General features: G+C 43.5%; 1 protein-coding gene across 4 annotated transcripts in view; it reads right to left on the bottom strand.

Annotated features, from left to right (window-relative positions):
* Positions 1–27,886, bottom strand: part of USP32 (ubiquitin specific peptidase 32) — a 180,106-nt gene that overhangs the window by 7,996 nt on the left and 144,224 nt on the right. For all 4 annotated transcript variants that reach the window (XM_075904739.1, XM_075904740.1, XM_075904742.1 and 1 more), the window contains exons 18-31: positions 27,007–27,088; positions 24,639–24,713; positions 23,026–23,164; positions 20,192–20,297; positions 19,305–19,478; positions 16,595–16,769; positions 15,364–15,515; positions 13,172–13,283; positions 12,217–12,428; positions 10,120–10,304; positions 7,710–7,796; positions 5,325–5,445; positions 1,721–1,912; positions 102–396 (exon numbers count right to left, since the gene is read on the bottom strand). In XM_075904739.1, the coding sequence (XP_075760854.1) occupies positions 102–396; positions 1,721–1,912; positions 5,325–5,445; positions 7,710–7,796; positions 10,120–10,304; positions 12,217–12,428; positions 13,172–13,283; positions 15,364–15,515; positions 16,595–16,769; positions 19,305–19,478; positions 20,192–20,297; positions 23,026–23,164; positions 24,639–24,713; positions 27,007–27,088 (2,107 nt within the window). The remainder of the gene's footprint in view (positions 1–101; positions 397–1,720; positions 1,913–5,324; positions 5,446–7,709; positions 7,797–10,119; positions 10,305–12,216; positions 12,429–13,171; positions 13,284–15,363; positions 15,516–16,594; positions 16,770–19,304; positions 19,479–20,191; positions 20,298–23,025; positions 23,165–24,638; positions 24,714–27,006; positions 27,089–27,886) is intronic.

Here is a 27,886-nt window from a genome sequence, read left to right as displayed (position 1 = left end):
ATGATGATTTTGAAGAAGGAACTATTATTCTTGCTAGAGGTCAATAACTGCTAATTTCTACCAAAAGACAGGGAGACTCTTTTCCTCTATGTATTCCCTACCTTTAATATTATTCAAGATGCTACTAGTGTTAAATAAGGATGGACTCCTGTTCAGCGAATCCCCTTCGCCTGATGCACAAGTGTTTTGGAGATCTGCTTTTCTAGGCTCCCCTTGCAGAATGCGTGGCTCAGAAAGATCATCAATCTGGGGGGTTAGTTGCTTCCGTTGACAATGACTTGGATCCCTTTGTACCAGAAAGGCACTTGGGTCAAAGTTTTCACGAGGAAACTTAACAATTTTCTGAGATTTTATCCAGCGGCCATTTACAAACTGAAATCGTTTCAGGTGAATTATCTACGGTGAAACACATTAAAGAAAACAAGGTGACCGTTATATCGCAATGACCCAAACTAAGAATCTAAATGGTGGTTTTTATCCTTCCGGAGATATACACGCTATATGAGAACAGCACAAATTATCTCGCCTTGTACAATGCGGGTGGTATCTGCGTCTACAGAGGCAATATCTATCAGCCAACAGCACATAGGAGATAAAGCCTTAGTAAATAAATAAATAGGAAAATGTGCAAATTGAAAGGCAGCAAACATAGATGCTGCATAATTTAAAGAGGAGAACAAGGCTGTGTCCCATAAAGGCAGAAGAGAAAGTGACAATGCAATGAATATTTTAATCCTTTGTTGCAGCAAAAAATGCTTTTACGCACAATGATAGCATATTTTTTTCATTTACATTACATAAAATGATCATGCATGTGTATGCAAGTTCAGGCTGGGTCACATATAAAAAGCCATGATTCTGTTGACACAGAAGCACACACTGATTACTCGAACCCAGGGATGGGCAAGATATGGCCTGCGGGACAGATCCAGCTCACCATGCCTTTTGATTCGGCCCACAGCCTGCCCCAATGGGACTCCTCCATGTGCTTCTAGGTGCTTTGGCCCCTTGCAGGGTGGGGCAGGAGGCTTCGCATGCTGCCCCCACCCCCACCCCAATCATCGCAGTGCCCATTGACTGGAAACTGGCCAATGGGAGCTGTGATGATTGGGCTCGGAGTGGGGGCAGCACATGAAATCTTTCCCCCTCCCCCTCGAATGGTGCAAAGAGGTGCACAGAGGGAGAAGCCAGTCGTTTTGAGCAACGTGGGGCTGTGGCAGACAGGGAGCCTGCCTTAGGGTCCCATTGGGCTGCTGGCCAGGAGCCACCTATGTTAAGTGTCTCCTGGCCAAAGCCTGCCTCTGGCACTCCAACTCTCAGAACCAGGTCACCCCTCCCCAAGCCCTCTGCACCCTCTTCCCCCAGGTCACAATGACCTCCTAGACACTGCACCTCCTCCTACACTCCTCTTCCAGGCCAGAATCCTTTCCTGCATACATACCCCCTCCCGGACCCTGCATCCCAATCCTTTACCCTGAGCTCTCTTCTGCACCCAACCTCCGACCCAGACCCTGCAACCTCTCCATAGAAAAGTGCAGCCCCTGACCACTTATCAAAATCTTCAAGTGATTCTCCCCCCAATCAAAAATTATTGCCCAGACCTTCTTTAAATATTCCCTATTCTGTGAAAGTAAGGGACATGAACCCAGCAATCTGAACTCTTGTAATGAGTGTACATTTTTACTCTTGTCCAAGAGAAAAAGATTATTGAAATTCGTACCAAAATAGGGGGAAGCCTCCAAAGGTCCAGTTTTTTAGTGGCCAGGCAATGAGTTTTGCACTTGGAACAGTAATACATCTCGTCTTCTCCCAGTTCCTCCTCAGTGGTAAAAGCTCTTAGACAGCTATCCAGATTGATGGGTTCCGCCTGCGCACGCCGGCTTTGCTCAACACTTTCATGTTCTTCTACAATCTAAAGAAGTTACCAGAGAAGATGAACTTTGCATCTTAGCAACTTTCCTAATACAGCAGAACCTCAGAGCCACAAACTGACTAGTCAGCAACATATCTCGTTTGGAACCGGAAACACACAATCAAGCAGCAGCAGAGACCAAAAATGAAATAAAATAAAAACAAATAAACAAATACAGTATAGCTCTGTGTTAAACTACCAAAAAAGGAAGGGAAAGCAGCATTTTTCTTCAGCTATGAAACTCTACTAAGCAGTATTCAGTTATTTTTCAGTTGTAAACTTTTGTAAGAATAACCATAAAGTTTTATTCAGTTACAAACATTTCGGAGATACGGACAAACTCCATTCGTAATTCTGAGGTTCTACTGAACCTGTAAAACACAAAACATACCTAGAATTATCTCCTCTTTGGGATTATCAGGTAGAGAGATGTTACTATGGATTTTTTTAAGAGATTCCCATTTCTGTCTGACTCCTCTGTTTCATTGTGTCAGAAGGAAATAAACAGAAGGCACATACAGTGTCTTACGTCTGAGGATTTAAAAGAAATCCTTTGCCTCAGACACATGAAGTACAAAAAGTATTACACATTCACTCTACATACAGGCAAATTGATGTACACTGAAGTCCATAGCAATTTGATGGCAACCATCATAAAAATAAGATCACTTTAGGAGATACAATTATTTTACTGTACTATGTAATTACTGGCTTTTCCAATCTTCTGTTAATAGAATATTCATTTTTCCTCTCAAAGTAATGAGATGTACAAATAGTTCTAAGGATGTTTTATTAAGTTGCATTTTTTTTTTTTTAGTTTATCCTCTAGAATTTACTCATATTCAAAACTAAATTTATTAGCTACCTTCTAAAGTTTCCCAGAACTTTTAGGAAAATTTTATCCCTCCCACTTGACATTCTATATTAGTGTTTCCTATGCTATGTTCACACATACCATGTCCTTTAAGTCTGGGCATGGTCTCCTGCTGAGCTCCACAGATGGACACCCACTGAACCATGGATTACATCATACCTACAGAAGCACCAGCTGCTCTTTCTAGTAGCAGCCGACAGCAAAACAACCAGCCTGCTTGTGCTAGGCCCTGGGCATGGGGGAGGAGGGACTTGGCTCATGAGGTACACTGGCGATGCAGCTCTCATGGCAAAATGTTTCTTAGCTGTGCTGCTGGAGCACTCTCCTGCCCTGTCACCCTTCCCCCGACTTCCTGGGTATTCCAAAGGTAGGGCTATAAAAGACGCTGTGGCAAGTCTGGCTACATCACTTCTGTCTCCACAGACCCTAGACAGTAATTAGGACCCCAAGGAAGATGGAAAGGTGGGTAAGGAATGCGCAAGTGCACAGCCCAGGCACTCCTGACATCTGCAGAAAGTGCAATGTGAAGTCCTAATTCAACAGTACGCTTCAAAAACAGCAGCCAATCAGAAAGCTAGGCCTAGTACACAATGTTTTATAAGCGTGTGAACAGAGCGTCACGCGGCAGCTCTTCAAAACTCTACAATGGGAATATACCTAAGGCATGCCAAGATATTTGTAATGTAAAGACCTGACCGAGATATGGAAATATGCATCCCATAAACAGGGAGCCCCACCAAACAAATCTTGGGGCAACTGGAAGAGATATATGGATGCTAGGGTCAACACGCAGGACCTGAATTTTCTGATGAAGGAATTGAGATTTGTGAAGTCTAAGATGGGTGAGAGGCATGGCCCCTGCTCCTGGGAGTGCTACTTTTAGTAGATTCTCATGGAAGGGACACACTAGCTCCTGCTGAGGTAGCAGAGCCGTGGTTTCCAACCAGTTCTAAAGCAGTAGCCATTATAATGGCTACTGCTATAGCAAACTAGCCATACTGTTCTGAAAATGGTGGAAGACTCCATCTAGAAGATGGGTAAAATTACGGAAAAGTGGCTTTAGAATTTAGAAAGATCTTCTGAACTTTTTTTTATTCTCTGAAAGTTTCTGTTATTTGATTTAAAAATTTTTTTTGAATGCAATGATTTTTGAGTTTTTATTGTTCAAGCCAACGAGCTGCACTCAACTGGCCAAATAGCCACATGTGGCTAGTGTGTTGGCCACCACGGTAGTAGAGCATGGAGATACTTTTCCATGCCCTGTGAGCTCTTGGAGTAAAGGTGTAGCAGACCACACACTGTAAAGGAGAGAGTCCTTTCACTACTCAAGCCAGACACCTCAACGAAAGCAGGGACTACAACAAGACACGAGGCACACCTCTTAAATCAGGGCCTTCTCCCCTTTGCAGCCACAAGAGGATCTGTAAGCTTTCACACCAACATGTGGGAACTAAGCAAATTAATACTTCAGAAAACAAAGAAGTTAAAATTTCTAACATTAAGTCTGCAGCGGAGGCTAGGTCCAAATTGTATCTGCCTGGAGAGGTTCCTGGTCTATCTGCTATGCCAGTTGAACGAAAGTTACCAGCACACCCCCTCCCTTTCATAATCTTGCCCTTATTTCACAGAGACAATAAAGAGAGGGATGGACAGGAGTGAAGACCCTTCCAATGGGCACTGCGGTGAAATGTTCCACTCAAAAGCTGCACTGTTGGGATGTCCAGTGGTCACTCAAGGAGGCATCTGCTCTCAAAACCCTACAATCCAAAAGTTAATTGCACATTTATTTAGGATTAAAATGACAAGAATTGTCAGTCAAGTTCTGTTTGTAAAATACTTAAACTATGCACAGAGAGGTAATGCGTTCTTGTAATTTACTAACTGAGCATGTGTACACACGCATGTGACCTTGGAGTTTATTTTGGATTTTTTGCTTAAAAGTAACCCATGAGGGCGCACAAATATTTTTATAGGAATAATTTACAAACAAATCACAATCCCACAATCACTTACACACGCTCTCTTTCGTCATGTAAGTAAGTAGCCCCAATAAGCAAACAAGACTATTGACATGCATAAAATTAGCTTATGTGCAAGTGCTTTCAAGATTGGAGCCTCTCTTTTTTGTGGGTTTTCTTCTATATTTAGCACATTTATGGAGACAAACGAATATCGTGGCATCGGGACACACAAGAGGCAGACACCTTCTGTCGTTATCAAAAGCTTCATCGCTGAATAAAAAGGTCTATGGATATGCCAATGTCACACAAACTGCCTTTTGCAGGCAACCTTTGTTTTAGCTCTTTCCATTATTGATTTTTATTCATTATTTCAGAAGAGGATGAAAAATAAAAGCATTAATGCAAAGCAACTAAATACTGAGCATCTGTTTCTAATCTTGCTCCTGCTGAGATGAATAAACGATGAGCACGCAAACACAATGTCATGGTAAAATGGGATATATTTCAGAGCGAATAAAATACAAGTAAAAACCACAACCTAACGATGTGCTGCTGGGTATTTTATAAATTATTTTACCCGTTCCTGTGATGTCTGGTAGCGGAGATGGAGGGCTGTCGGATCCCAATCTACGGCGATAGAAGCATTTCCAATATAAGCCTGGTCTTCTGCACACTCGATTTTACACCCACGGCAAAACCTAAATGAAAAAAGTCTTAGCAGCAATGGTGACAGATGAATTACCAATAACTTAGCTTCCTCTTAATTGGAAAGATTGTTTGTTCTCCTTCCCTGACCATCACCGTAATGTCTAAGGCTTTGTCTTCAGTGCAAAAAGGTGTGTTTTTATAGTAGAATAACCCACGCACATTAGTGATCTTCTGTAACAACCTAAGAGAGACAAGGGCACTGTAGTTTTTACCATCAGGTAGTTGGACAAAGTCAACATTATGTCCCCACCCTAGCTGCCCTGCCATTAAAAATGACAGTGCCCTATCTCCACTCAGATTTTGCAGCGGGATAGCTAATGCACACACTTCTTGTGAATGCTTTCCAACTGAACATTATGACCAGCATCTGCCACAAGTGGCTCTCTTCCCCTCTCCAAATTTTGTGTAGGCTATTGTATTTATATGTGATTCCGTGTGGATTACAAATTAAGGCAAGGTCTTCCTCTGCTATGACAGTTTCTCTAAGTTTAGGTTTAAATATTATTTGCAACACACAGGCCTGTTTTTTGTTTCTCTTCTTGGGTGCAGATGTATGGAGTCTACAAAGGACTTAGGCCTCAAGAGGCAGGATCTCAAGGTAAGCCAAGCACGATCCAGTATAGTGTCAACATGTCAATGCGTTCTAAGGGCCCGTCTGCAGTACCAGTACAACCACACACCAGCTGGGTTGTCTCCTACAGTCAGAGATGTACCTGTTCCAATACATTTCATTTAATTACTTGAGGAACACAGCAACATGCAGTTATACAATTCAGCCTTAGGTGAATAGTTATGCTGGTAATATGGACAGGTCCTCAGGTAGAGTTGTGTCTTAAATCTTAGAGAACATTTGGTAATTTTTAAGTGTTTCACACCCTAGGGACAAGTCAATTTTTGATGGCTTTTGGGGACCTGCAAAGATGTGGCAGACTAAGGGCTTGTCTCTATTTACCAGCAGAGCAACGCTGCAGAAATCAATCTCCCCGGGGTTTGTTTTAGTAGGTCTAGTAAGGACCTGCTAAATCAACCACTGATCGCAACCTTGTCAACTCCTGTACTCCACTGGGTTGCAAGGAGTAAGGGAAGTCAACAGGGGAGTTGCAGACCTGACTTAAAAGGTAGAAAGGTTTCTGGCAACTGGGAAAGACATTAAGGCTTTTGTCTACAGCAGTTCATACATGTCTTTCCCCAAGATGAACCGCTACAGTCACTGTCAATTCCTGCTCAAGCTAGAAGTCAATGATTTATATTGAAAGGGTAGGCCTGAACTACAAAGAAGCTTTCTCCATGCAGAGCAGCAGAGAGAAAGCAACCTGGTTGGATGAAGGTAAGTAGGAAGGGCTTTCTGGGTGGGCACTGATACGTTTTGTTTTGTTTGGGTCTTGACTTGTCCTGAGGAATCTAGTGGGTTAAAATGTACAGGCTGAACTTCTCTAGTCTGGCAACACCTGTGGTCTGGCATGATTTTAGTTAGCTGGACGTCCACTTATCATGGGTGCAGTCCCATAAAGTTTGTTAACAGCCACCAGTCCTGGCTCTCACTTTTCTGTGCTGTTATTTAGCTCTAATTTACCCCTAAATGTCTTCTAAGAGCCCAGTAATCAGTTGCATTGACTACTCGACAGGCACGTCCACATTCCTCCTTTGAAATGTGGAAGAGTCCGCACTGGCGCTATTGTACATTTCAAAGGAGGAATGCAGAACTCCACGTGCAGCCCGGGGCCAGTGGGAAGACCTGCTGACGCTGTACTGCATGCGGGTGTACAAGCTTTGAAGTGTACAAGAGTCCACAGCGGGGACTATGTGATAGAGACAGCAAGAGGGGAGGAAATAGACTAGTCAACTGATTATCCGATAAGCATTTGCTTATCTGATAGTCGACTAGTCCTTATCATCCTTAGTTGGTAATGCTGCTAGATAATATTGACCTCCCTTGGTCTGGCAAGTTCTCTGGTTTGGCACCAGTGAGGTCCCGAGGGTGCCAGACTAAAGAGGATCATCCTGTATTTGAAAACTTAGTGTGGGTCTCCTACATTGAAACTTGTGTGTGAGAATAGTTTTCAGCTCAGTAAGTCATAAAAACAGTTCTGCAGTGAAAGCCTGTCACTTGGGGATTTTGATTAAATTCCAAATTCTCATTGTTGGATATTACCCCTTCAAGTCCTGAAATCTATCACTAATCCATTATGATAAATTACATGTCTGCTTAAATTATCTCTTATTTCCTGGTTCAAGTCCAGAAAGAACAATTCACCTGTACCACGGACACCAAGCACAAGAATTTCCATCCTTCTGTACCACTCTAAGGGTAAATGGATACTGGTACCCCATGCTGTCGTCACTGAAACAGAACAGAATACACCAAGAAACATAAGTACTGATCTAGTCTGTTGTATTCCTTGCCATATACTTTTGCATAGTACTTCACTATGCCGTTGACATTTGATATTTTGCTTGGAAGGAACATTTAATACAGTAAGCAAGCGTGATGGTGCTTAAGACCACCGCTTAATGGAGCAGATTCCAAGCCATTAAGAGCCGCCTAACAAAAGAAAGATACTTCCCTGTCTTTGGAATTTAGATGACACACACCCTGTTATGTTTGCTTTGTACTGCTCCCCAGGAGAGTTACGTTAAACTGCACCATATTTTTGAGGGAGAAGCCCAAAATGCAGCAGGCATGATTACAAATCAATCACACAATCATACCACAAGCCTCCTTTTAGCCACAGTAAAATAAAGCTATTGGACCACTTCCTGAGAAGGACAGTAATAAACTACAGAGATGGAAATTCATAAATAGTTTTGAAGATCCTGCTGGAATAATAGATCTCAGCTTAGGGTTGTTAAAAATCAGTTAACTGAATAGTTAATTACCCTGATGAATTCTTAGTGGTCATTTAACTATTCTGTAGTCCCTGGAAGCCAGGATGGCAGCCAGTGTGCGCTGACCCCACTCCCAAGGAGCTCCCTGCCACATTGCGCTGCTGCCTCTATCAGAGGAAGCAGCACGGGGTGGCAGGCAGGAACTGGTCTGCAAGGGGAGTCAGTTTAAAAATCAACTTCCCTCCCGGTCCGGCTGCCTCTTGCCCCATGCTGCTGCCTTCGATACAAAGGCAGGAGCATGGTGTGGCATCAGCCCCTGGCCGGGGATGGGGGTCTGAGCTCCCAAACCCGGCGCAAGCTGGGCTGCCTGCCCACCTAGCTTCTAATACACTTGAAATGCGGAGCCGCAGAGGGGGTAGGTCCTGGACCTGGCATGAGCCGGGACTGAGCTGGGCTGCGTAGTAAGATCAAGGCCTAAAAGATAAACCCGTGTAGCACAGGCCTGGTCTGAGGCCTAGCTAACAATGGACAAAACATGGCTAACAAAGCAAAGCTAAGCTGTGAGCACTTTAAATGCAGAGCCACAGGGGCGTAGGTCCCGGATCCATTGCAAGCCAGGACTGAGCTGGGCTGCTGGCCAGCCTGCTAAAAAATTTGCTGGTGGCGGAGTGGGGGGTGAATGTGTGTAGTTTATAGCATTAAATCAATAAAATTTTGCTTATTGGTTAATCGACTACACTATTACATCCTATCTCAGGTAAGACTGTAAAGCAGAAGAATTCTCTCAGCATAGACTGGTGGATATACTGAGCCAATTAAGTACCAGTCCAGATTATCAGAGGTTCACAGCAATACATTAAACTGGAAAATGGACACTCATCTCATGAATTGCTTTACATGCTGAAATACACTAAAATACTCAATTCACTATATTAAAGATAGAGACTTGTTTAAGCACTTATAATGCAGCAAGAAAGCATCTGATGTGAACAAAGGGATATAGCAGAAAAATTGGTAGAGGCCACACAAAGTTGCACAGAGTCAACTGAAAGGTGAGTATGTATATATCTATGTAGATATGTAGATAATTAAATCTATACAAAACCCTTCTCTGTCACATTTCATTCCTCTTTAAATACATTTAATAAAAGCCAAACCTTCATCCTAATTCGAGTCAAAAGCTAAATTCCTACTGACTTCACAGAGAGTAGAAAAGCTATTGCCAGAGTACTCTTTTACTCACCCTAGTGAATATGGAAACAGACTCATTTGTTTAAATTCACTCAGCAATAAATTAATCTGCCACACATTACTTATGCAATTAATTACATTTCCTCAGTCTAAAAATCACTGCCACACAATGAAAATTTTTTGCAGTATCTAATTCTTAAAATAGATCAACTATACCCAGAGCTAAAAAAGTAGATTATTTTCCTGAGCCAGGTTGCACAATGAATTACCAATGATATCAAAGAATATGGAGTAAGTAAGAATTGAAACCTAAAAGTATAAGATAGACAACTATATTAAAAGGATACACAGCATCATTATTTAATTTGTAAAACAAAAGATGACTTGGTTACAAAAATAACCTACCAGATGGAATCTGCAGGCAACAAAGCATTAGAGGTAAAAATATATGCAATGGTTTCCAAAATAGTTGACATTTAGAGTTTAATTGAACATTAAGACCATATTTTCATGCCTTATGGAATATGTCATGCCAGCAATCAAATGGAAAAAGAAAAGTTAAGCATCAATACTTTTGAATCCTTACAAGGAAGTCTAGATCACAGTACAGGGTAATCCCAAACCATAGTTAAGCATATCCAACTCACCAGTCTTGTGCATGGTTACTAGCTTCCTGGGGCGGGAGAGGGCTGGCAAGTCGGGAAACCTGAATCCAGACGGCGTCATACAAGTCTTTTTTCCGAGTATGAACAGTGCATGGAACAATTAATGGCATTCCAAAGAGACTGGGACGATTCTTCTGAGATGACAGGAAATATAGTTCTGTCCGCATCTGTATTTGCAAATTAAAGGAATGAACACAGTGTATGTGTACGCACATTAACTGATATTATGACCATCAGAAAGCTGACTCTTCCCACTTGTCATTCAGGTCAGTATTTTCCTGTGCTCTGTTTGATCCTGAAAGCCACTTAATTCTATATTAAATCACTGAGCATCTCGGAATTGCGCTAAGTCATCATTACAAAAAAAAGTGTATTTTTTTATGATGAGCTACTGTCTGAAAGCTAAGTCACTGAATTTTATTTACTACAGCAAGTGTCGTATAGACTGACGGCAATTGCTAGGCTATATCAGCACTTCCATCACAACCCATATTAAAATTAATTTCTATTTCATGTTACTTTTGTCTTTCCATTCCCTGCCGACTGGCAACATTTAAAAACGTAAACAAGCACTTCTATGTAGAAGTGATCAGCCCCACTGTGCAAACCCTGCCCATTGTTTATCCCTTGGGAAAAAAGATGCCATTGGGAAGTCAGATTTGGTCTCTGTGGACACTGTGTGATCCTGGGCAAGTCACTTACGCTTTATGCCTTATTCTCTGCATCTGTAACAGTGGTTCTCAAAGTGTGGTTCCGCTTGCCCCTCCAGCAAGGAGCTCGCACTTGTGCTCCAGCCTTGCCCCCTCCCGCAAGACTGGGGTGTCAGCACCAGCTTCTTGCTGCAGGAGTGGGGGGGAGGAAGGGGCAGAGCCCTGAGCCTCGCAGGCCAGACCCAGCTCGCTGCGGAGGAAGCAACTCCGCATGCTGCTGCCCCTCCTCCCCCAGCAAGAAGAATGGCAGCACAGAAAACCTCTCGCTTGGTTTCATCATTTTGTCATCATGGGTGGCTGGCAGCAGTCTGCGGAAAGGTTTGCATTGAGCGGGGTGGGCTGTGGGCCAAAAAGTTTGAGAACCACTGATCTATAAGAAATGGAACAATACATCCTATGTAACAGATTTTGAGGCTTAATACATTTGTGTCTGTAAAATATATTGAGGTCCCTGGATTAAAAAACCCAAACAAACATTAGCCAACTGATCTCCAATGCCAAAAACAGGAAGCTCTAAGCATGAACTTTTGGTGGAGTTTCTGCAGGCAACCTGCTTTGCCTTACTTCTTTGGATCTGCTAAAGAACATTATGCCAATTCTCTAAAAGATCCCCTACCAACCGTTAAATGAGGCCTGTGGTGAGGTTACTGAAGAATGATAAAAAGGCCACATGCATATACCCGGTAAAAAGGGAAATGATGTAGCCTCCTAGCCCACACCCCACTGGCTGTAAATGTCAACAGTTTCCAATGCCTGAGGAAGTATATCCAGGACAGAGTTACGAGAGGCACTCGGTCGACCAGCACTGACATTTGCAAAGACCAGCTGACATTAGTGGAGTGACCTGCCAATGTACCATCTGCCTTAACTCTATCTTGCTTCTGTGAGGAAGATGATGCAGCTCCAGGTAAAGGGAAAGAAAAGAGTTTCAAGTCGCTTCTCAGATCAGATTTCTTCTGACCAAAGAGAGGATAATTGAAAGCAAGATAGACCGGACTACAAGGAATTGGGATTGGTCCTGCTTAGCAGGGGGTTGGACTCGACCTCTTGAGGTCTCTTCCAATCCTATGACTCTATAATTCCATGAATGGTCAAAAATGTGTCTTAGCACTAAGGAAAGATGCAAAGAGTCACTGAGGAGAGCAAAATGCCTGCATTAGACACTGTGGTTAAAGTTTCAAAGGTGCACATACAACCTCACATGTATGCCTGTGTAACAGGAGACTTGCACGTACAAATGAGCATTTGTGTGCCGTTCCTTCGACTGCAAATACACATTCATTCCCCACAGCTCCATCCAAAAAACCCACTGCCTGTTGCAAGAAGCCTACCCAACAACACATCTGCAATCAGTGAAGCATATACCAACCATTTTCCTGTGCACTGCAATGATGTAGCCTATAAAAGGACTCTCAGAAAACAAGGACATAGGGCCATTCATCATCCCATTGGCAAGGTTGTTCTCTGTTCCACATGGCACGACAGTATTTGGCATTCCATTTGGAATTAGTGTTGGTCTGGGGAAATCCCCATTCATCATTATGTTGAGCATTCCATTAGCTGATGGCCCAGTAGAGAAATCTGAATTTAAATACAAAGACATGGTTAGTGACTTATGATACTTGCACCATTAATATTTATCAACTATGATTCAGCTGCTTTGGCTACAAATCAATCTGCTCAAACTTGCTTGTGCAGTGTGATCCTGAGTAGCATGCCAGGAATCTATACACATGGACCATGGACAAACATTCACATCTATCCCTTAGTACCGCTTCAAAAATGATTAAGTCTTTGAGAAGCAGATGCAGCCAGTCCTGTTCACAATACACTTCCCACTGTTAGCAGCGTATCTACAGGTCAGTATGAGAGGGTACATCAGATTCGGTTCCCAGCTCTACCAAAAGATTCATTAGGTGACCTTCAGCAAATCATTTCTCTGTGCTTCTGTAATCTTAAATGTACCTGTTTTAAAGAGTGTGATATGCTGTGAAGTTTAATCAATGTTTATAAAAGTGTGTCAAGTCCCTGGATAAAAGTCATGGTACAGATACTAATGTCATTACTTAGGCCAAATTTAATTAAAAATGCACAATTTGGCAACAGCAACTAAAACTGGTAACAGCAGCTTTTTTATATAGAGAGAACATTTCTTTCTGCAATGAACAGAGTGTATGAAATAGTCTTTCCTCCTCCAAACCGTGCTCTTTCTTTAGCCCTGCCTTTTCCCCATTGTAAACAGCTAGCTCTCTCACATACTTCTCCATCTATACCTGAACTTGGGTCAATTTAAATGAACAGGAGAACTGATCATTTTGTTTTACCTGTTTGCACAGGACTAGAAGCTGAAGTAGGGGATCCTGGAACGGGTATCTCAAATGCACACAAAAACCCACTCACTGATAATCGGACTTTCTGGTTGTCTTGAGGAAAGTTCTGTAGAGAAAGAATAAAAGGAATAATACAACAACACAACAGCAATTAGTATTTTCAGCTGTGATCCTGGGGATGTTTTCTTTGTTGAAAATCTTAATAAAAATTGTCTGCTTCTGCTTTTCATTGAGTCTGCCTCTTGCGTCCTTTGCTGCAGAAAAAGAACCAGACCCATGTTTCCACAGACTACCACTAAGTGCTTTTGTGAACTACTGACAGTCCATTCACCAGTGAAAGCCCCCGCTCTCTGTAAATATAAAACAGCTTTAAAAATATTCTGTGATGGCAGAGCTGATTTTAAAGTATATACATTTGGTTTAGAATTCATAGGTTATTTTTCGTCAGACTTCAGCCCTACAATATTTGGTAGCATTTGAACACGTCACTGCTTGTCTGAGTTAGGCACAGTCAAATGAGAAACTTGTATATTGTTACCTAAAAATGTAATTTTTAAATCAACTAGCTGGACTTACCTGGCGTTGCTCGGGAAATCGGAGGAACAAAATTTAGGAAATGTAGGAAAGGAGGGGACCCTGAGCCAGGGGACCCCCAGAGCCACAGACCCTGGGGGCTGATGGCTCCTGACCCACACTTGACCCTCCAAGAGCAGCAGGATCCTTCTCCCCTCAGGACCGAGCAGCCAGCCCGCAGGAGAACAGTACACAGCCATGCAGCCAGTAGCAAGGGGACTTCTCTTTGTCCTGCCTTGGCAAGCAAAAGCTCAGAGCTCACATCTGGCTGGAACCAGACACAGAACAGCCCCACTCACAGTGTGAACAGCAGCCAGCTGGCTTCACAGCACTGTAACGCATCGAGGGTTTAACCTGGTCCCTCCAACCTGCACTGCAGCAGGCACACGGATTCCTTCTGCTTGGATAAGCCCAGAGAGCTGAGCAGAAAGACTGGTTGGCTTTGGTTTCCGGAGAAGGGAGCGGGAGTGGCAGGTGTGGAGCGACTCCGGGTGGAGAGGAGGTTACACACAGGAGGGGCGCCCCAGCTTGCACCCGGGGCTGCAGGTGCCGTGGGGGGCAAGGCGGGTGCCTGAGCCATTGTGCACATGGGGGTTGGGGGCACTGCGCGCTCGCAGGGGGAAGGAGGGAGGGTGTTGGTTATGTAACTTCACAGGCGGGAGGGGGCAAGTCCTGGGAGGCTACACATGGGAAGGGCACCCCAGCTCGCACCAGGAGCTGCAGGTACCGGGGAGGGCAGGGCAGGACCCTAATCGGGTCCAAAAGTACCTTAAAACCTTCTCGTGGATGAAAGGTTATCCTGTGCGAAGTTTGGTTGCGGTAGCTCTTATAGTGTCCAAGTTATTAGCGCACAACCTTACAAACATTCTCCTTTATATATCAGATTTAGTTTAACTGATGCAAGTAACTTATGGGGTGCGTCTAGACTGGCAAGATTTTGCGTAAAAGCAGTTGCTTTTGCGCAAAAACTTGCCAGCTGTCTACACTGCCCGCTTGAATTTGCGCAAGAGCACTGACTTTGTAATGTACAAAATCAGTGTTTCTTGTGCAAATACTTTCTCGCTCCCGCTCGGGAAAAAGCCCTCTTACGCAAGAATACTTGCACAAGAGGGCCAGTGTAGACAGGGAAGAATTGTTTTGCGTAAAAAAAGCCCTGATGGCTAAAATGGCGATCAGGGCTTTCTTGCGCAAAATCGCATCTAGACTGGCCACGGATGCTTTTGCGCAAAAGCAAATCTTTTGCGCAAAGGCACTTGCCAATCTAGATGAGCTTTGCGGAAATACTTTTAACGGAAAAACTTTTCCGTTAAAAGTATTTCCGGAACATCATGCCAGTCTAGATGCAGCATGGTGTTTTGGTCTGGTATAAGAGTGGTTTATTCAGGTTCAGCTTAGACCAATTCCAAATTAACCCTGGCTTAAAGCAAAATAAGAAAAGTTCACATGGGTCACACCACAAACTAAATTGATTGAAAAAAAATCAGATCTTCAGTTCACTTGGTGCAGTGTTCATGTAGATAAGATCTTATGTTGGAGAGATGTGAAAGAACTGTCACATGTTCATGTACAGGCTTCAGTAATTACTCTAAATGGTAGCAATTAAAGTATGTTACCTTGATATTAGAGCTGTGTACTTCTGCAAGAAGAATCTGTTCTGGTTTTAGCCCACAAAGTTCACTTAGCTGCTTTTTTAAACCTGTATACTTTTCATCCATGTTCAGTCTCAACCCATATCGAACAGGGGTAGAACCATCTAATTTAATAACTTGAAGAAAAAAAATACACTTTAGTCAGCAAAATGACAATGTTTTTGTGAAAGAATACGAGTCCTTTTTCCAGTGTATTAAAACACTATTGTTGCTTCCATTTTAAGACTTGACCTATTCACTAACTACTAGACACTCTTCTAGCATTTCAAGGATATTCTTTTATCTTAATATCTCATAGCCCCTTCACTACCCATTAAGTGTGGGAACAGCAGTTAAGAGCATTTTTTAACACTTCATTTTCATATTTTAAAATCCAGCCACAAACTATTTTTTTCCAGTAAAAGGCTTGAAGATAATGATGCAGGTCTACTCTGAGCAGACTCCCTCAGAGACTACTTGCATAATGCAAATTGCTACTGTCTTAAAAGTTGTCTAGAAGCCCACAGATTTTGAATCTGACAACTTCAGGCATTCAATCTTTCAGCTGAGACAAAACAGATGACAGAACCTGAGCTATTTGCTACGTAAATATTTGTTACTGCCAAATCTCTTTTTTTGTTCTAGTGTAAATTAAGCCACTGAAATGAGGTAGTTTTTAATACTGTAAAAGAGTGCATTTACACCAGAAGATTTTACCTCAATTCCAAGAATGGTCTAGCTCAGTGGTCACCAACCAGTAGATCGGGATCTACCAGCAGATCTTGGAGCCTCTGACAGGAGATCCTGACTGGTTTGGCCAGGAAGCTATCAAGTGCTGGGACTTTAGTTGCCCCTACACCCACTGTCCTGCCGCTCCTGCCCTCAGGAATCGGGGAGGAAGCTGGATGGAGTGAGTAGGGTGAGGCCTTGGAGAAGGGGTGGAGCAAGGTGGGGCCTCAGAGAAGGGGGGGGGGGAGGAGAAGGAAGCCGGGCAAGGATATTTGGGTTTGAATTAGATCTTACTTTGCACTTAAATTGAAAAAGTGATGTTGTGGTTAAAAAAGTCGGAGACCACTGGTCTAGCTGCTTTACTACAAAGTGCTAGTGTAAACAGGACTCTGACTGTATGTTCTGAAAACCTGTTCCGAATCATTGCTAGAATATGAGCATGTTTCTGGATAGGCAAGAATAGAGGGATTTCAATTTGATTACCCACCTGTAATTTCTAAGTGCATGTAGCTATCCATTGGAAGAGGCAAGGATAAAAAATTAAAAGGGTCAAATCGAACACTTATGTGCCCACATGTTTTGCATTTTACTTGGGACCTTAACTGCCCATGAAATAAATCCACTACGATTGATCTGTTTCTTCTCAGATGATTTTCCCAGGCCTGAAACAAAGAGTAAAAAAAAGTTAGGAATGTAGCACAGGTTCCTGAATTTGGCAGGGGGAAGTGTTTTAGAGAAACCCAAAATATTTATTAAACATATGGTGTTAATACATGCAGTACTATAAGTCACTTGGCCAATATTGTAACAACCAGGAACAACTTAGTTTTAACATTAAAGAAAATGCTTGTGATTTAGGCCAGGTCTATACTAAAGGGAAAGGTCAAATCAAGATATGCAACTCAACGTTCCTTGATTTGAGTTTTCCCTCCATCCCCACAGTGGGAGGCCAACGGGAACAAACTCTCCTGTTGGCTTCCCTCTTCTCCTCGCAGGAGTACAGGCCGCTGATGGGTGTACCCTCTGGCTACGTCTACACTGGCCCCTTTTCCGGAAGGGGCATGCTAATTTTTCAGATCGTAATAGGGAAATCCGCGGGGGATTTAAATATCCCCCGCGGCATTTAAATAAAAATGTCCGCCGCTTTTTTCCGGCTTTTAGAAAAGCCGGAAAAGAGCGTCTACACTGGCCCCGGTCCTCCGGAAAAAAAGCCCTTTTCCGGAGGATCTTATTCCTACTTTGAAGTAGGAATAAGATCCTCCGGAAAAGGGCTTTTTTTCCGGAGGATCGGGGCCAGTGTAGACGCTCTTTTCCGGCTTTTCTAAAAGCGGAAAAAAGCGGCGGACATTTTTATTTAAATGCCGCGGGGGATATTTAAATCACCCGCGGATTTCCCTATTACGACCTGTGAAATTAACATGCCCCTTTCGGAAAAGGGGCCAGTGTAGATGAGCCCTCTGAGTTCAATTTAGCAAGTCTTAATTAGACTCTCTAAATCAAGCTCCAGAAGATTGATCGCAGCAGTGTCAATCTTTCCCAGAATTAAGACATGTCCTTAAGATAATCAACCAGGGCAACAAGTTCTTCAAGTAGCTGTAGCACAGTCACTAAGCATCTTTTCAAGTTTTGCTATACAGTTTTTGAAAAGTGAATTCCTTAAGATGACATTGTGAGGTTCCATGTTTATAGTCTCCTCAATTTTTAGGTCAAATTTCCTCAGCTTACCAGCAAATAGGGATGTAAAAAGGGTTAAAAAATACTAACTGTGTAACTAATTACAATTCTATTGGCTACATGGGCTCCCAGTGCCACCAGCCTGCAGATGCTGTGGGCTTCCCAGTGGCACCCTCCCCCCCCCCCCCATGGGACTTTAACTGTTAACAGGAACCAATTAGCATCAGCTTTTCAGTTAACTGGTTAAACTCTTACATCCCTACCAGCAACTGTTATTTTTCGTATCTGCTTTCAAATACAACATAATATTTGAAAAGATCAGGCTGTGTTTATTCTGCCACTTATATCACTAATAATAAATATTTCACAATTTGAATTTAATGAGCAATTTTCTTAAAATACAAGGCAGAACATAATCCAGCTTGCTTCTCCACAGATGTATTAGCTCGGCAAGAGTAAAAATCCGTATGTGTAAGACAAAGAGGGAAAGTTCAGACACAAAGGAAGAAGACTGGCTGAACAGGAAGGTAATATTTGTACAAAAGTCAATGTTCTGTTCCTGAAATAGAGGTACAGTAATGGAAAGCCTGTTTGAAACCAGTCCAAAACATCCTTTCTAAATTTAGCTATGTTTGTGTAGATAAGCATAACATATATATCTATGTAACACCAACAAAGTTTGGTAAGCGAAGAAAAAAGGGGACAGTCTCATTAACTTTTATTTGACATCCATGTGACTGAGAAGTCAATAGAAAGAATTTAAGGGTCTTTCCTACAAAAATATTTTATCCCAGCATTTACAGTTTCTAACAATCCAAATATGATCCTATGCTCAGTTCAAAGGTGAACGCTGTACAGATCAAGTATGTATGTATATGAAGAAAACACACTAATAGTAATGAATGTTAGTGTGTACTCGTACACGCTTAAGTGATAAACCTTGACTCAAATTTCAGTGGTAACACGTTTACAAAAATAACATTTGTTAATATCCCTAGTAATAGTATTATAATGAAAAATATAACCTTGAACTTTACTAACAAAGAGCGCCAGTACTAAAATCACCATTAAAAAAGTATTTATCAAACTACTAAAATTATGTATAGCTACCAGAAATTCCACAAATATAATCTGTGGCTTTCCTTTTATAGTGCGTGGCTTATATAAATTTCATCATGCATGAAATCTGAAAGTTGAGGGCATGCTGCAGACTCCAGAAAATGAAAGCAAAGGTCATGGTTAGGAATGAACTACAGTTTACAAAAATATACTTTTGGGAAGTTAGATAATGTTCTGTTGCAATGTAACATTCATATGTAACATGCTTCAGTAAGGACAGACATTTTTAGGGCTCCTGTTGAAACTAACAGATAAAATCATCTCTTGCTAAAAGTATTGGGAGTAATCCTACATTGTATTTCAGTTGGATTAAATATTACTTTAAAAAAATCTTTATTTCAGAGGCTCTAAAGTGCTGCTAGAAAACTGTTGATGCAGATCCTACTGGCCCAGTTCATACATACCTCTGCTGCTACCTCCCAATCGGGTCGACCATCACTATCTTTCAGCTCAACATATGGCTTATCATGAACTCTATTCAGATCCTCATGAAGACCATCCAGAAGAAAAGCCAGAAGCTCCTGTGAATCCTGCTGCTGGAAACCATTAAATCTAGGAGCATATTTTGCTATCGTCCACTAGATTTTTCAAAAAAAAAAGGGGGTAAAAACCAAGACAATATTTGATAATGAATTATAGAAATCTTATAACTTTAATACCAAAAAATATTGTTTCCAGGGCAGAAATGAGGCCCACGAAGTTGTGCATGGTGTAGTGGTGTGCACATAAGCTAGAATTCCCATCAACTTAGTGACTGTTCTGAAACTACAGCTCCCACACTAGATTATGGCATAGCCCACAAAAAGGGCAGAACAATGACCATCACCCTGTGTCATATTCGTGACACATCTGTACGTGCTTGTGAGACACATCCTAAATTGTAATTGAATTCCCTAATAGATTTCTGAATTACCATTCCTTTAAGTGGGCACCTTACTATACACATGGTATGCTAAATATTCAAACTCCCTCCAAGTCCTATAACTCTCTTTTCTCCCAAGAGTGCAGGTACAATTTACTACTGGCATTACTGCCTCTCTGACACTTAAGCTGCAAACCTGAGAAAAATTTAGAAGGGTGAACATACATCTTCACTCAAACTTTCACATTCAAAGCAAATATGTTAATTAAACATGCTGAAGTATCATTAACGAAATTTTTCAAGAATATTACTAACCAGACATCATCAAGAAGCAGAAAAGGAAACACATTTGCAATTTTTTTGGACAGTAACATTTTGGTAATTGCACAATACTTTGCTAGCTATAAATAAAGAGCATTAAATCCTTACCCGTAGTTTTAATGGAGCGATGTTCTTTTGAGTTCCACTCCATAGTTCCTGAACCAAATCTCCATAGCACTTGGCCATATGTCCTTTCATTCCAATTGGATTTGTCCTAGAATTCAGAAAGGCCATTCATTGATGTTTCACATAAAAGGAGTCCCCCAAAGTATGGGGGGGAAGTGTTGTCAGGGTAGCTCGTATTGGTTTATCTGGTTCAGCAATAAAAGTCTCCCTTTTCAGGTACGTCTAATCTAGTATCTGTTCCCGAGTGGCATTTGGACAGGGCGGGGAAGGGGCAACTTTAATCATGATTCCAGGGGCTACTTAGGCACCTGAAAAATCAAGGGCTTTTTCCAGCTAATAGGGGAAAGGGCTGCAACCACAAACTGGAGGGGCTCAGCTCAAGCATTTGTAAACAAGGTGCAGGCAGGGGCTGTAGCTCCGGCTACAGTGAGAATAGTAACTAAGGGAATGTCTACGCAGCAAAGTTCTCGAAATAACAGCCGTTATTTCAAAATAACTTTACCAGCTTCTACACAGTCAAACCGCTATTTCGAAATTAAATTGAAATAGCGGAGGGCTTATTTTGAAATTGGTAAACGTCATTCCATGAGGAATAGCGCCAATTTCGAAATAAGTGCTGTGTAGACACTTATTTTGAAATGAGGGGCCTTCAGCCCTTCCCAGGGTGCCCTGGTGGCCACTCTGGACACAATTAAGAAAACTCCTCTCCCCACTCCATTCCTCAGAGCCCTGGAAGTGTAGACTCTGGCCACAGTGCCTGTGCCAGCTCCGAGCCTGCCAGCTCCGAGCCAGCAGTCGCACCACCTGACCCAGTAGCCCCAGCATGAGCTAGCCAGCCAGCCCTCCACCGCTCCCCAGGACCAGTTTGCCAACTCCCAGGAGCCTGCCAGGGGCCGGAAAAGGTGGGTGCCTGCCTGGTCCAGTGCAGAGATCAGCGACCTAATTCAGGTTTGGGGGGATGCCTCCAACGTCCATGATCTCCTCACTAAGTGGAGGAACGCAACCGTCTACAGGCGGATGGCTGTCAGCCTGGCCACCAAAGGCCACATGCGAACCCAGGAGCAGGTTCACATGAAAATAAAAGACCTGCGGCAGGCTTATGCCAGGGCCTCAGGGGGCAGCTCACAACCAGGGGCAGACCCAGACCCCTGCCCCTATTTTGATGCTGTGGACCGCGTCCTGGGGGGCAAGATGACCCGTGCCCCCCAAGTGGTCATCGACCCCGGGGCAGAGCTTGCTGCCTTCTGCTGCTCCAGTCCCTTCTGCCTCCCCAGCTACGGCTCGTCCTCCCACTTCTTCCTCTCCACCCTCCCCACACCCCCAGTGACGCCATGGTCCCCGCACTCATGGGGCTGGAAGACAGTTGGGCAGGAGAGACTCCCAACCCTGAGCTTCTCCTCCCTCTTCCTCCCCCTGCCAGCTCCCTCCTCCCAGGTTTCCCTCTCCCCTCTACCACTTTTTCCCCCAGTCTCACCTCAGTTTCATTCCCACCCCAGTATTGTTCAAAAAAGAGGCTTCGTTGTAATGAACACTTGTGTCTTTTATTGTACAGCAGGAAGAAGGGTAGGGAGGGGTAAGTGGAAGGATGTGAGGGAGGAATTAGGCATAAGCCCCAAGTGGGGCACACCAGGGAGACTGTTACTGCCTGAAAAACGTGCTGCCAGGCTTGCAGCAATACGTCCAGGAGATGCACCAGAATGCCCAGGGGCAGCTCTGGCTCTATGTTGCAGAGTGCTGTGGTTGTCCAGAGGGCAACCAGAGCAGGCAGAGAAAAAAAATGCTTTGCTGTCCCTCAGCGAGGTAGGCAAGCAAGCAGGGAAACCTTAGAACCGGCTGTCCGGGGGGGGGGGGGGGGGGGGGCATTTAAGCATAGGTCTCAGATAGCCTCAGGCAGCAGCCACAAAAGCTAACTCCTGACCTGATGCCCTGCCAGAACCGGTTCCAGCTGGACTTAAATGTGATTCAGTGCCTATCAGTGTGGACGCGCTATTTCGAAATGCATTGTGTGTCTAGACACGTTAGTTTGAAATAACGCTGTAGTGTAGACATACCCTAAGGGATGAGTGCATGCAGGAGGACAGGGATGTAAATGGTTAACTAGTTACCCATTCACACCCGTACTCCCTGCCTGCATTCAACCCTTACCAGGTGATGCTTACCAGTTACCGGTTACTGGTACTCGGGAGCAGCCCCTTGTGGGTAGAGGGCTACCCCAGCCCTGCAGTGGGGCCAGCAATAACAGCCCTGCTCATAGGGGAGCCAGGAGCGGGAGCCAGCAGCGCCGGGGTCTGGGAGCTGCTCCAGCCAGGCTGGAGCAGACCCCCCCAGGATCCTGTTTAATTGGGTTTAACCATTCAGACATCCCTAGCAGGGAGTGCAGGCAGGGGCTGCGTGTCGGTGTGCTGCTGGGGGGCCATTATGGAGATCTGTGCAAGGCGAGGGCTGGGGTAAGGGGTGTGCTCTGCCCACTCAAGCACACAATGGGCAGAGGAAGAGACACACATTAGCCTCCCCCCTGCCCCACCCCATACAGCAGATCTGGAGGCAGGCTCCTAGTTCGCAGCAGTGCAGCCAGCGTTGGCTCCATAGCAGGGGGGCATCTTCCCTGCTACTGCCAACTTCCTCCAAATACTGGACAAAGCAAGGAAGAGCACATCCCCACCCCTGGCTCCCCCTAATGGCACCCCAGGCCTTTTGGGAAGGGGAGTGCTGACAACAGCGCGACTGGACGCATGAACTCATGCTGCCTACTTCTGAAGGCAAGAGTTTAAAATTATTAAAACATTTACATGCCAAAGGTCTTCCATAAGCGTTACCTGTTGAGTTCATAAAGATGCTTTCCTGAGATGAAATACTGCGTTAAGGGCTGCGTGTTACTGACACACTGGATACTAGAATTCATGAAACACGTGTTACCCAGATTACTTAATCCAGTGGCACCCTTTTCGGTTGGAACTGACGGGAAAGAGGAATGGATAAGTCACATGACAGATTTAAAACATACTGAAGAAATACAAAAGATGACAAAATAATTGAGATGAAATTTCACCAGAGGATTCCAACCTCCCTGCCCTGCTCCCGCTCCCAATTACAAGATGACAATTAATGTAACGACAACAGGCCTCTGAGGCCTGGTCTTCACTAGGGAGCAACATCAAACTAAGGTACTCAACTCGAGCTACGTGGCGGCTGGAGTCAAAGTCCCCTAGTTGGAGTTATTGCAGTGTCTCCACTGTGGAAGGTAGTCTACCATTAACTCTCCTTACTCTTCTTGAGCCGGTGGAATTCCGGAGTCGACAGGCTCACAGAGGTCAATTAACAGGTATTTGCTAGGGATACTTTCCTGGGTAGCAGTTAATGGGAGCAGCCCCACTCCCAGCATAGGACCAGAAGCCAGCCCCAGTCATAGCCCCAATGAGATCCCGTGAGGTTAACCTAACATTTAACAAGTTAACCGATAAATTGGGATTTTTCATCCACAGTCTTTACTAGACACACTACATCAACCCCCAGGAGATCGATCCCCACAGCACTGATCTCCCACTCAGCGTAGGTAAGATGTGAGACACTGACTGTCCTACATTTTCACTGAAGTCAACAGAAACAGAGGGCGCCTGGAAACTTGCTGGAACTGGTCCTATTATAAACCATGGACAAGACACTGGTAAATCAGTGGAATCCAGGTTATGTTTCTGTATCAGTAAATAAATGATTTTCCTATCCTGCAGTAGCCGGATATCACCGTATCACTGCCATTTTTTGTGGTGTTATTCTTGTTCAATAGCATCAAAGTCTTCTTTCAACTTAAAAAAAACGTAAAATACAGACATATGCAAGTCTTATACACCAAGCAGAAAGGAAGGAACAGATTTTTCAAAAACTGATGACCTAATGTCAAGATTAGCTATATTTAGAGTTTGCTGAAAGCTACAAGCTTATTATCAATGTATTCAACCTCCCCGCCCTCCCCCCCCCGACCCCAAATATTTTTAGGAATGAAATCCACAGCACAGAATGCAAACAGCAGCATTGGGGTAATACATCGGTACCACTATTTTCTATCAAAACCAAAATGGCTCCACCACACAGAATATTTTATTCGGGGGGCCGACAATTGCCGGGCCCCTGGGCAAAGAGGTGGAGTCTCTGGCAGAAGAGGCAAGGCTAGGGGGCAGCAGGTCCTCCGCCCCGATCCCATCTGCCAGCCCTTAACACCACCTGAGTGTGCTTCCTGGGGCTCCAAAGGTGATTTAAAGGGCCCAGGGCTCTGGCAGCCACCATGTCTGCTGCAGTAGCAGCCGTAATGACCAGGAGTCCTGGGCCCTTTTGTATAACTGGGCCCCAGGGGGGGGGTATCCCTCTGACCTACCCCCACTGGCAGGCCTGATTTTATTCTATCATAATTGAATTACTGCCCTTGAACACTTACCTTTATGTCTGTCTATCTTACTACTGTTTGCAATAAATGACATTTCCTCTGGCCAGCTCATGTCTTTGTTTCGAACTAGAAAGAAACAATAAACCGAGTTTTATTTTTACCTCCTCCACAGAGCTGATCATGCAATTAAAGTGATCTCATTCATTTCCAGCTATGTGTTAAGGTTTAGAAACTGGTTAGTTATTTTCAAGTTAGTATTGGTTCTCAACTTTGTTTCCACTTTAATAACTATACATCAAGATACCATTGGCAATTTTGAGATTTCTTTCCTATTGTAAAAGCCAGTTTTCAGGGTTTATTGCCTTAGTATTGTCAATGGCATCAGCTAATGAGCTAGATTGATTATAGGTCCAGACGCAGTATCTTTATCTTTATCAGAAAGCTCATTTTTAATTACAAAGGGGTAATAGATTCAAATGCTTTATAGACCTCAGTAAGAGGGGAAATTATGACATAACATCATGCCTCAAGGTGAGAACACGATTTAATTTTCATCAAATTTTAAGCCACCGAACTCAGTCATACCCAAAATTAAGTTGAACATGTGCACATAGAGAGTACGTCTACATTGCAATCAGACACCCGCAGCTGGCCTATGTCAGCTGACTTGGGCTTGGACTCGAGGCTGTTTAACTGCATTGTAGACTTCCAGGCTTGGGCTGGAAGCCAAGCCATAGGACACTGATGTGGGACGGTCTCCAACTCCAGAAATCTACACTGGACTGAAACAGCCCTGTAGCCTAAACCATGAGCCAGCCATGGGTTTTTCATCTGCAGTGTAGATGTATCCAAAGAGCGTAACAAGCAAATATGTGGTTTTTCAAGTACAATAGCTCTGTCGTCATTTTTGTTCAAAAAGTTATTTCCAGAAAGGTGTTTATGACCAATTATAATCTGTGCTAACACATGGCTGGAGGCCAAGTGTAGCATGGATTAAGTTTATACTTGCTTTGTTCCCAAACGTAAGAGGATAGCTCAAAAGTCTGGCATTAGGATAGCGGACAGTTCACAAATCTGTAAGCCTTTCTGCTATTGACAAAGGCGAACTCATTTTTAACTCTAGTTTCCAGTAGTGCCCAGTGTGATGCTGCTAGAGCAGGTGCTGGTCCGTGCCAAGGCCGCTGACAAATACACAGCTGCAAAGCACCTGACTTGCCGATGTGTTTGTGATGTTAAAATGGGAATTCGATTTAGAGACATATTTGGACTTTATGAAATGCTTGAGAGTCACTCGATGCATTAATCTCACTTGCATTCATATCCCATGTTATAAGGTAATATTTGAATGTTTGCTCTGGAACCATAAAAGTGTTTGCGGAGAAACTCTTGTGGTCAGGACAGATGCATTGCCAAGTATGAAATTCTAGTTTATAACATGAGGTGTCATCTCCTGCCCCAAAAAGAGGATCTATAGACACCAGGCAAACTATTGTCAAATGACAAAAGACTATTGATTGTTCTCTCCGTACCCATGAAGAGGGGACACACACAAATGCTCATGCCATCATTGCTTGACAGCTTCTATTCTCCTTTGAAGACTAACTTATTTGTGTTTGCATGTTTACCTGCTTTAAGCTTGTAAATAGTTCTTTTTTGTTTCTCGTTAATACATCCTCCTTTAGTTTACTAAAACACTGGCTACATCTTTGGCGAGAGATATAAGGTAAAAATGACTTGGGGTAAGTGACTGGTCCATTGGGACTGGGTGTAACTGGAATACTGCTGGGATTTTTGGTGTCAGAGACAGGCTTGTCTGGGTAGCAAGATGGACCGGAGCGCTCCAGGGAACAGTCTGCGACTCCATGTTAATATTGCTCTAGGGCTTCTGGAACTCACCGTTGGTATTTGGTTAGTGAAATATAAAATTTGGGGTTGTGCCTTGGTTTGTAACAGTCAGCCCGGCACACCCGTTTGTGAACCACTCCAGACAGCTTGACACCCAAAACGTGCCAGGTGCTTCTGAAACACAGAAGACAACATGATGCATGCCCCGCAGAAGTTGAAAAGCTAACCCATTAGGGCCTGGAACGTGCATTGCTCTTTCATAGTCGGCTGTTTGTTATATATGCTGAAGGGACACAGAGTATCCCTCCAAAACTTTCTAAATAAATACTTCTCTGTGCTTTTTTAGGTGGTGCTGCTTGGGGATGTGGGGCTGCTTGGCTTTTAATTAGCCAAGCCTAGCCTGTCCCTGAGATTTTGGGCTCTTTTTCCTACAAGCCAATAATTGTAAAATGGATGTATATTTTTCACTGCCAGAGCACTACATGTGTTTGACAGAGAAATTACATATTTGTTTAACATGTATCTGTTGATCTTCATGCAGAAACTAATAAATGTCCATTATCCATTATTATACCTTCTATGACTAAGTGCTGCTCATCTTGGATTTTCAAATATTCTAACATATGATCTTCATCATCCAGAAGAGTAAGATAGTTCTGCAAAGAAGAAAAATCACCATTTAGCTCTAGTCTTTTTAAAATAATCTGAGGCAGGTTTACATTTTTATCTTAAAGCAACAGGACTTGTTATTTCAGGATACATATTGGTTGTCAGCTCCCCACTTGTATACGTTAATGAAACAGAGCTACCTCCTTGCATCTCCAAAAGTATCCACTGGCCTTTCAGATACAACTTAAAGCTATGTATGTTTTTTTCTTATCAGGAGGGTAGCGGCATACTGGATGAAACTTTAGCTAATTCATAATCAAGAGTAGGTTTTGAGAAATGTGAGCAAGAACAACCTTGTCTATGAAAAAGCAAAGCAGGAAAAAATGACCTCTCTCTAAGAAAAATGATTTCCAATGCTTAAGGGATTCAAGAGAACATCCACTAACTCTGAATGGGACTGGTGCTCCTAAATCCTTTCAGCGCATTTCAAAATGTTGCTGGCTTCCTAGAGCTGATGAGACTTCAACATGTGGTCTCAGAAGTTACGATCAGAAAACTACATTGTGTGCTTGAGAATAACTTCACCTATTTCTGCCCCCTCACTTAGCGTAGTTGACTTTTTTCGGAAACAAATCCTGCTGTGAAGGGCAGGAGTCAGCTTATGAATGGGTTCTTCCTGAGCCGTGGGAAGCAGTGTGGGTTGAGGGACATGCTGGCTGCAGGCATGGGAGCTGAGAGGGTCTATGCCTGCAGCTACCAGTAGGATCACAATGGCAGGCAGGCAGGGCAGACTGTATGGCTGAGCTACATGCAGCCAAGGCAGAAGACCATTGGGCGGGGCCCAT

This window comes from Pelodiscus sinensis, chromosome 21 (genome assembly GCF_049634645.1).
Source record: "Pelodiscus sinensis isolate JC-2024 chromosome 21, ASM4963464v1, whole genome shotgun sequence".
In the NCBI taxonomy this organism is placed as follows: domain Eukaryota; kingdom Metazoa; phylum Chordata; order Testudines; family Trionychidae; genus Pelodiscus; species Pelodiscus sinensis.
This window is presented reverse-complemented; position numbering and strand designations above follow the sequence as displayed.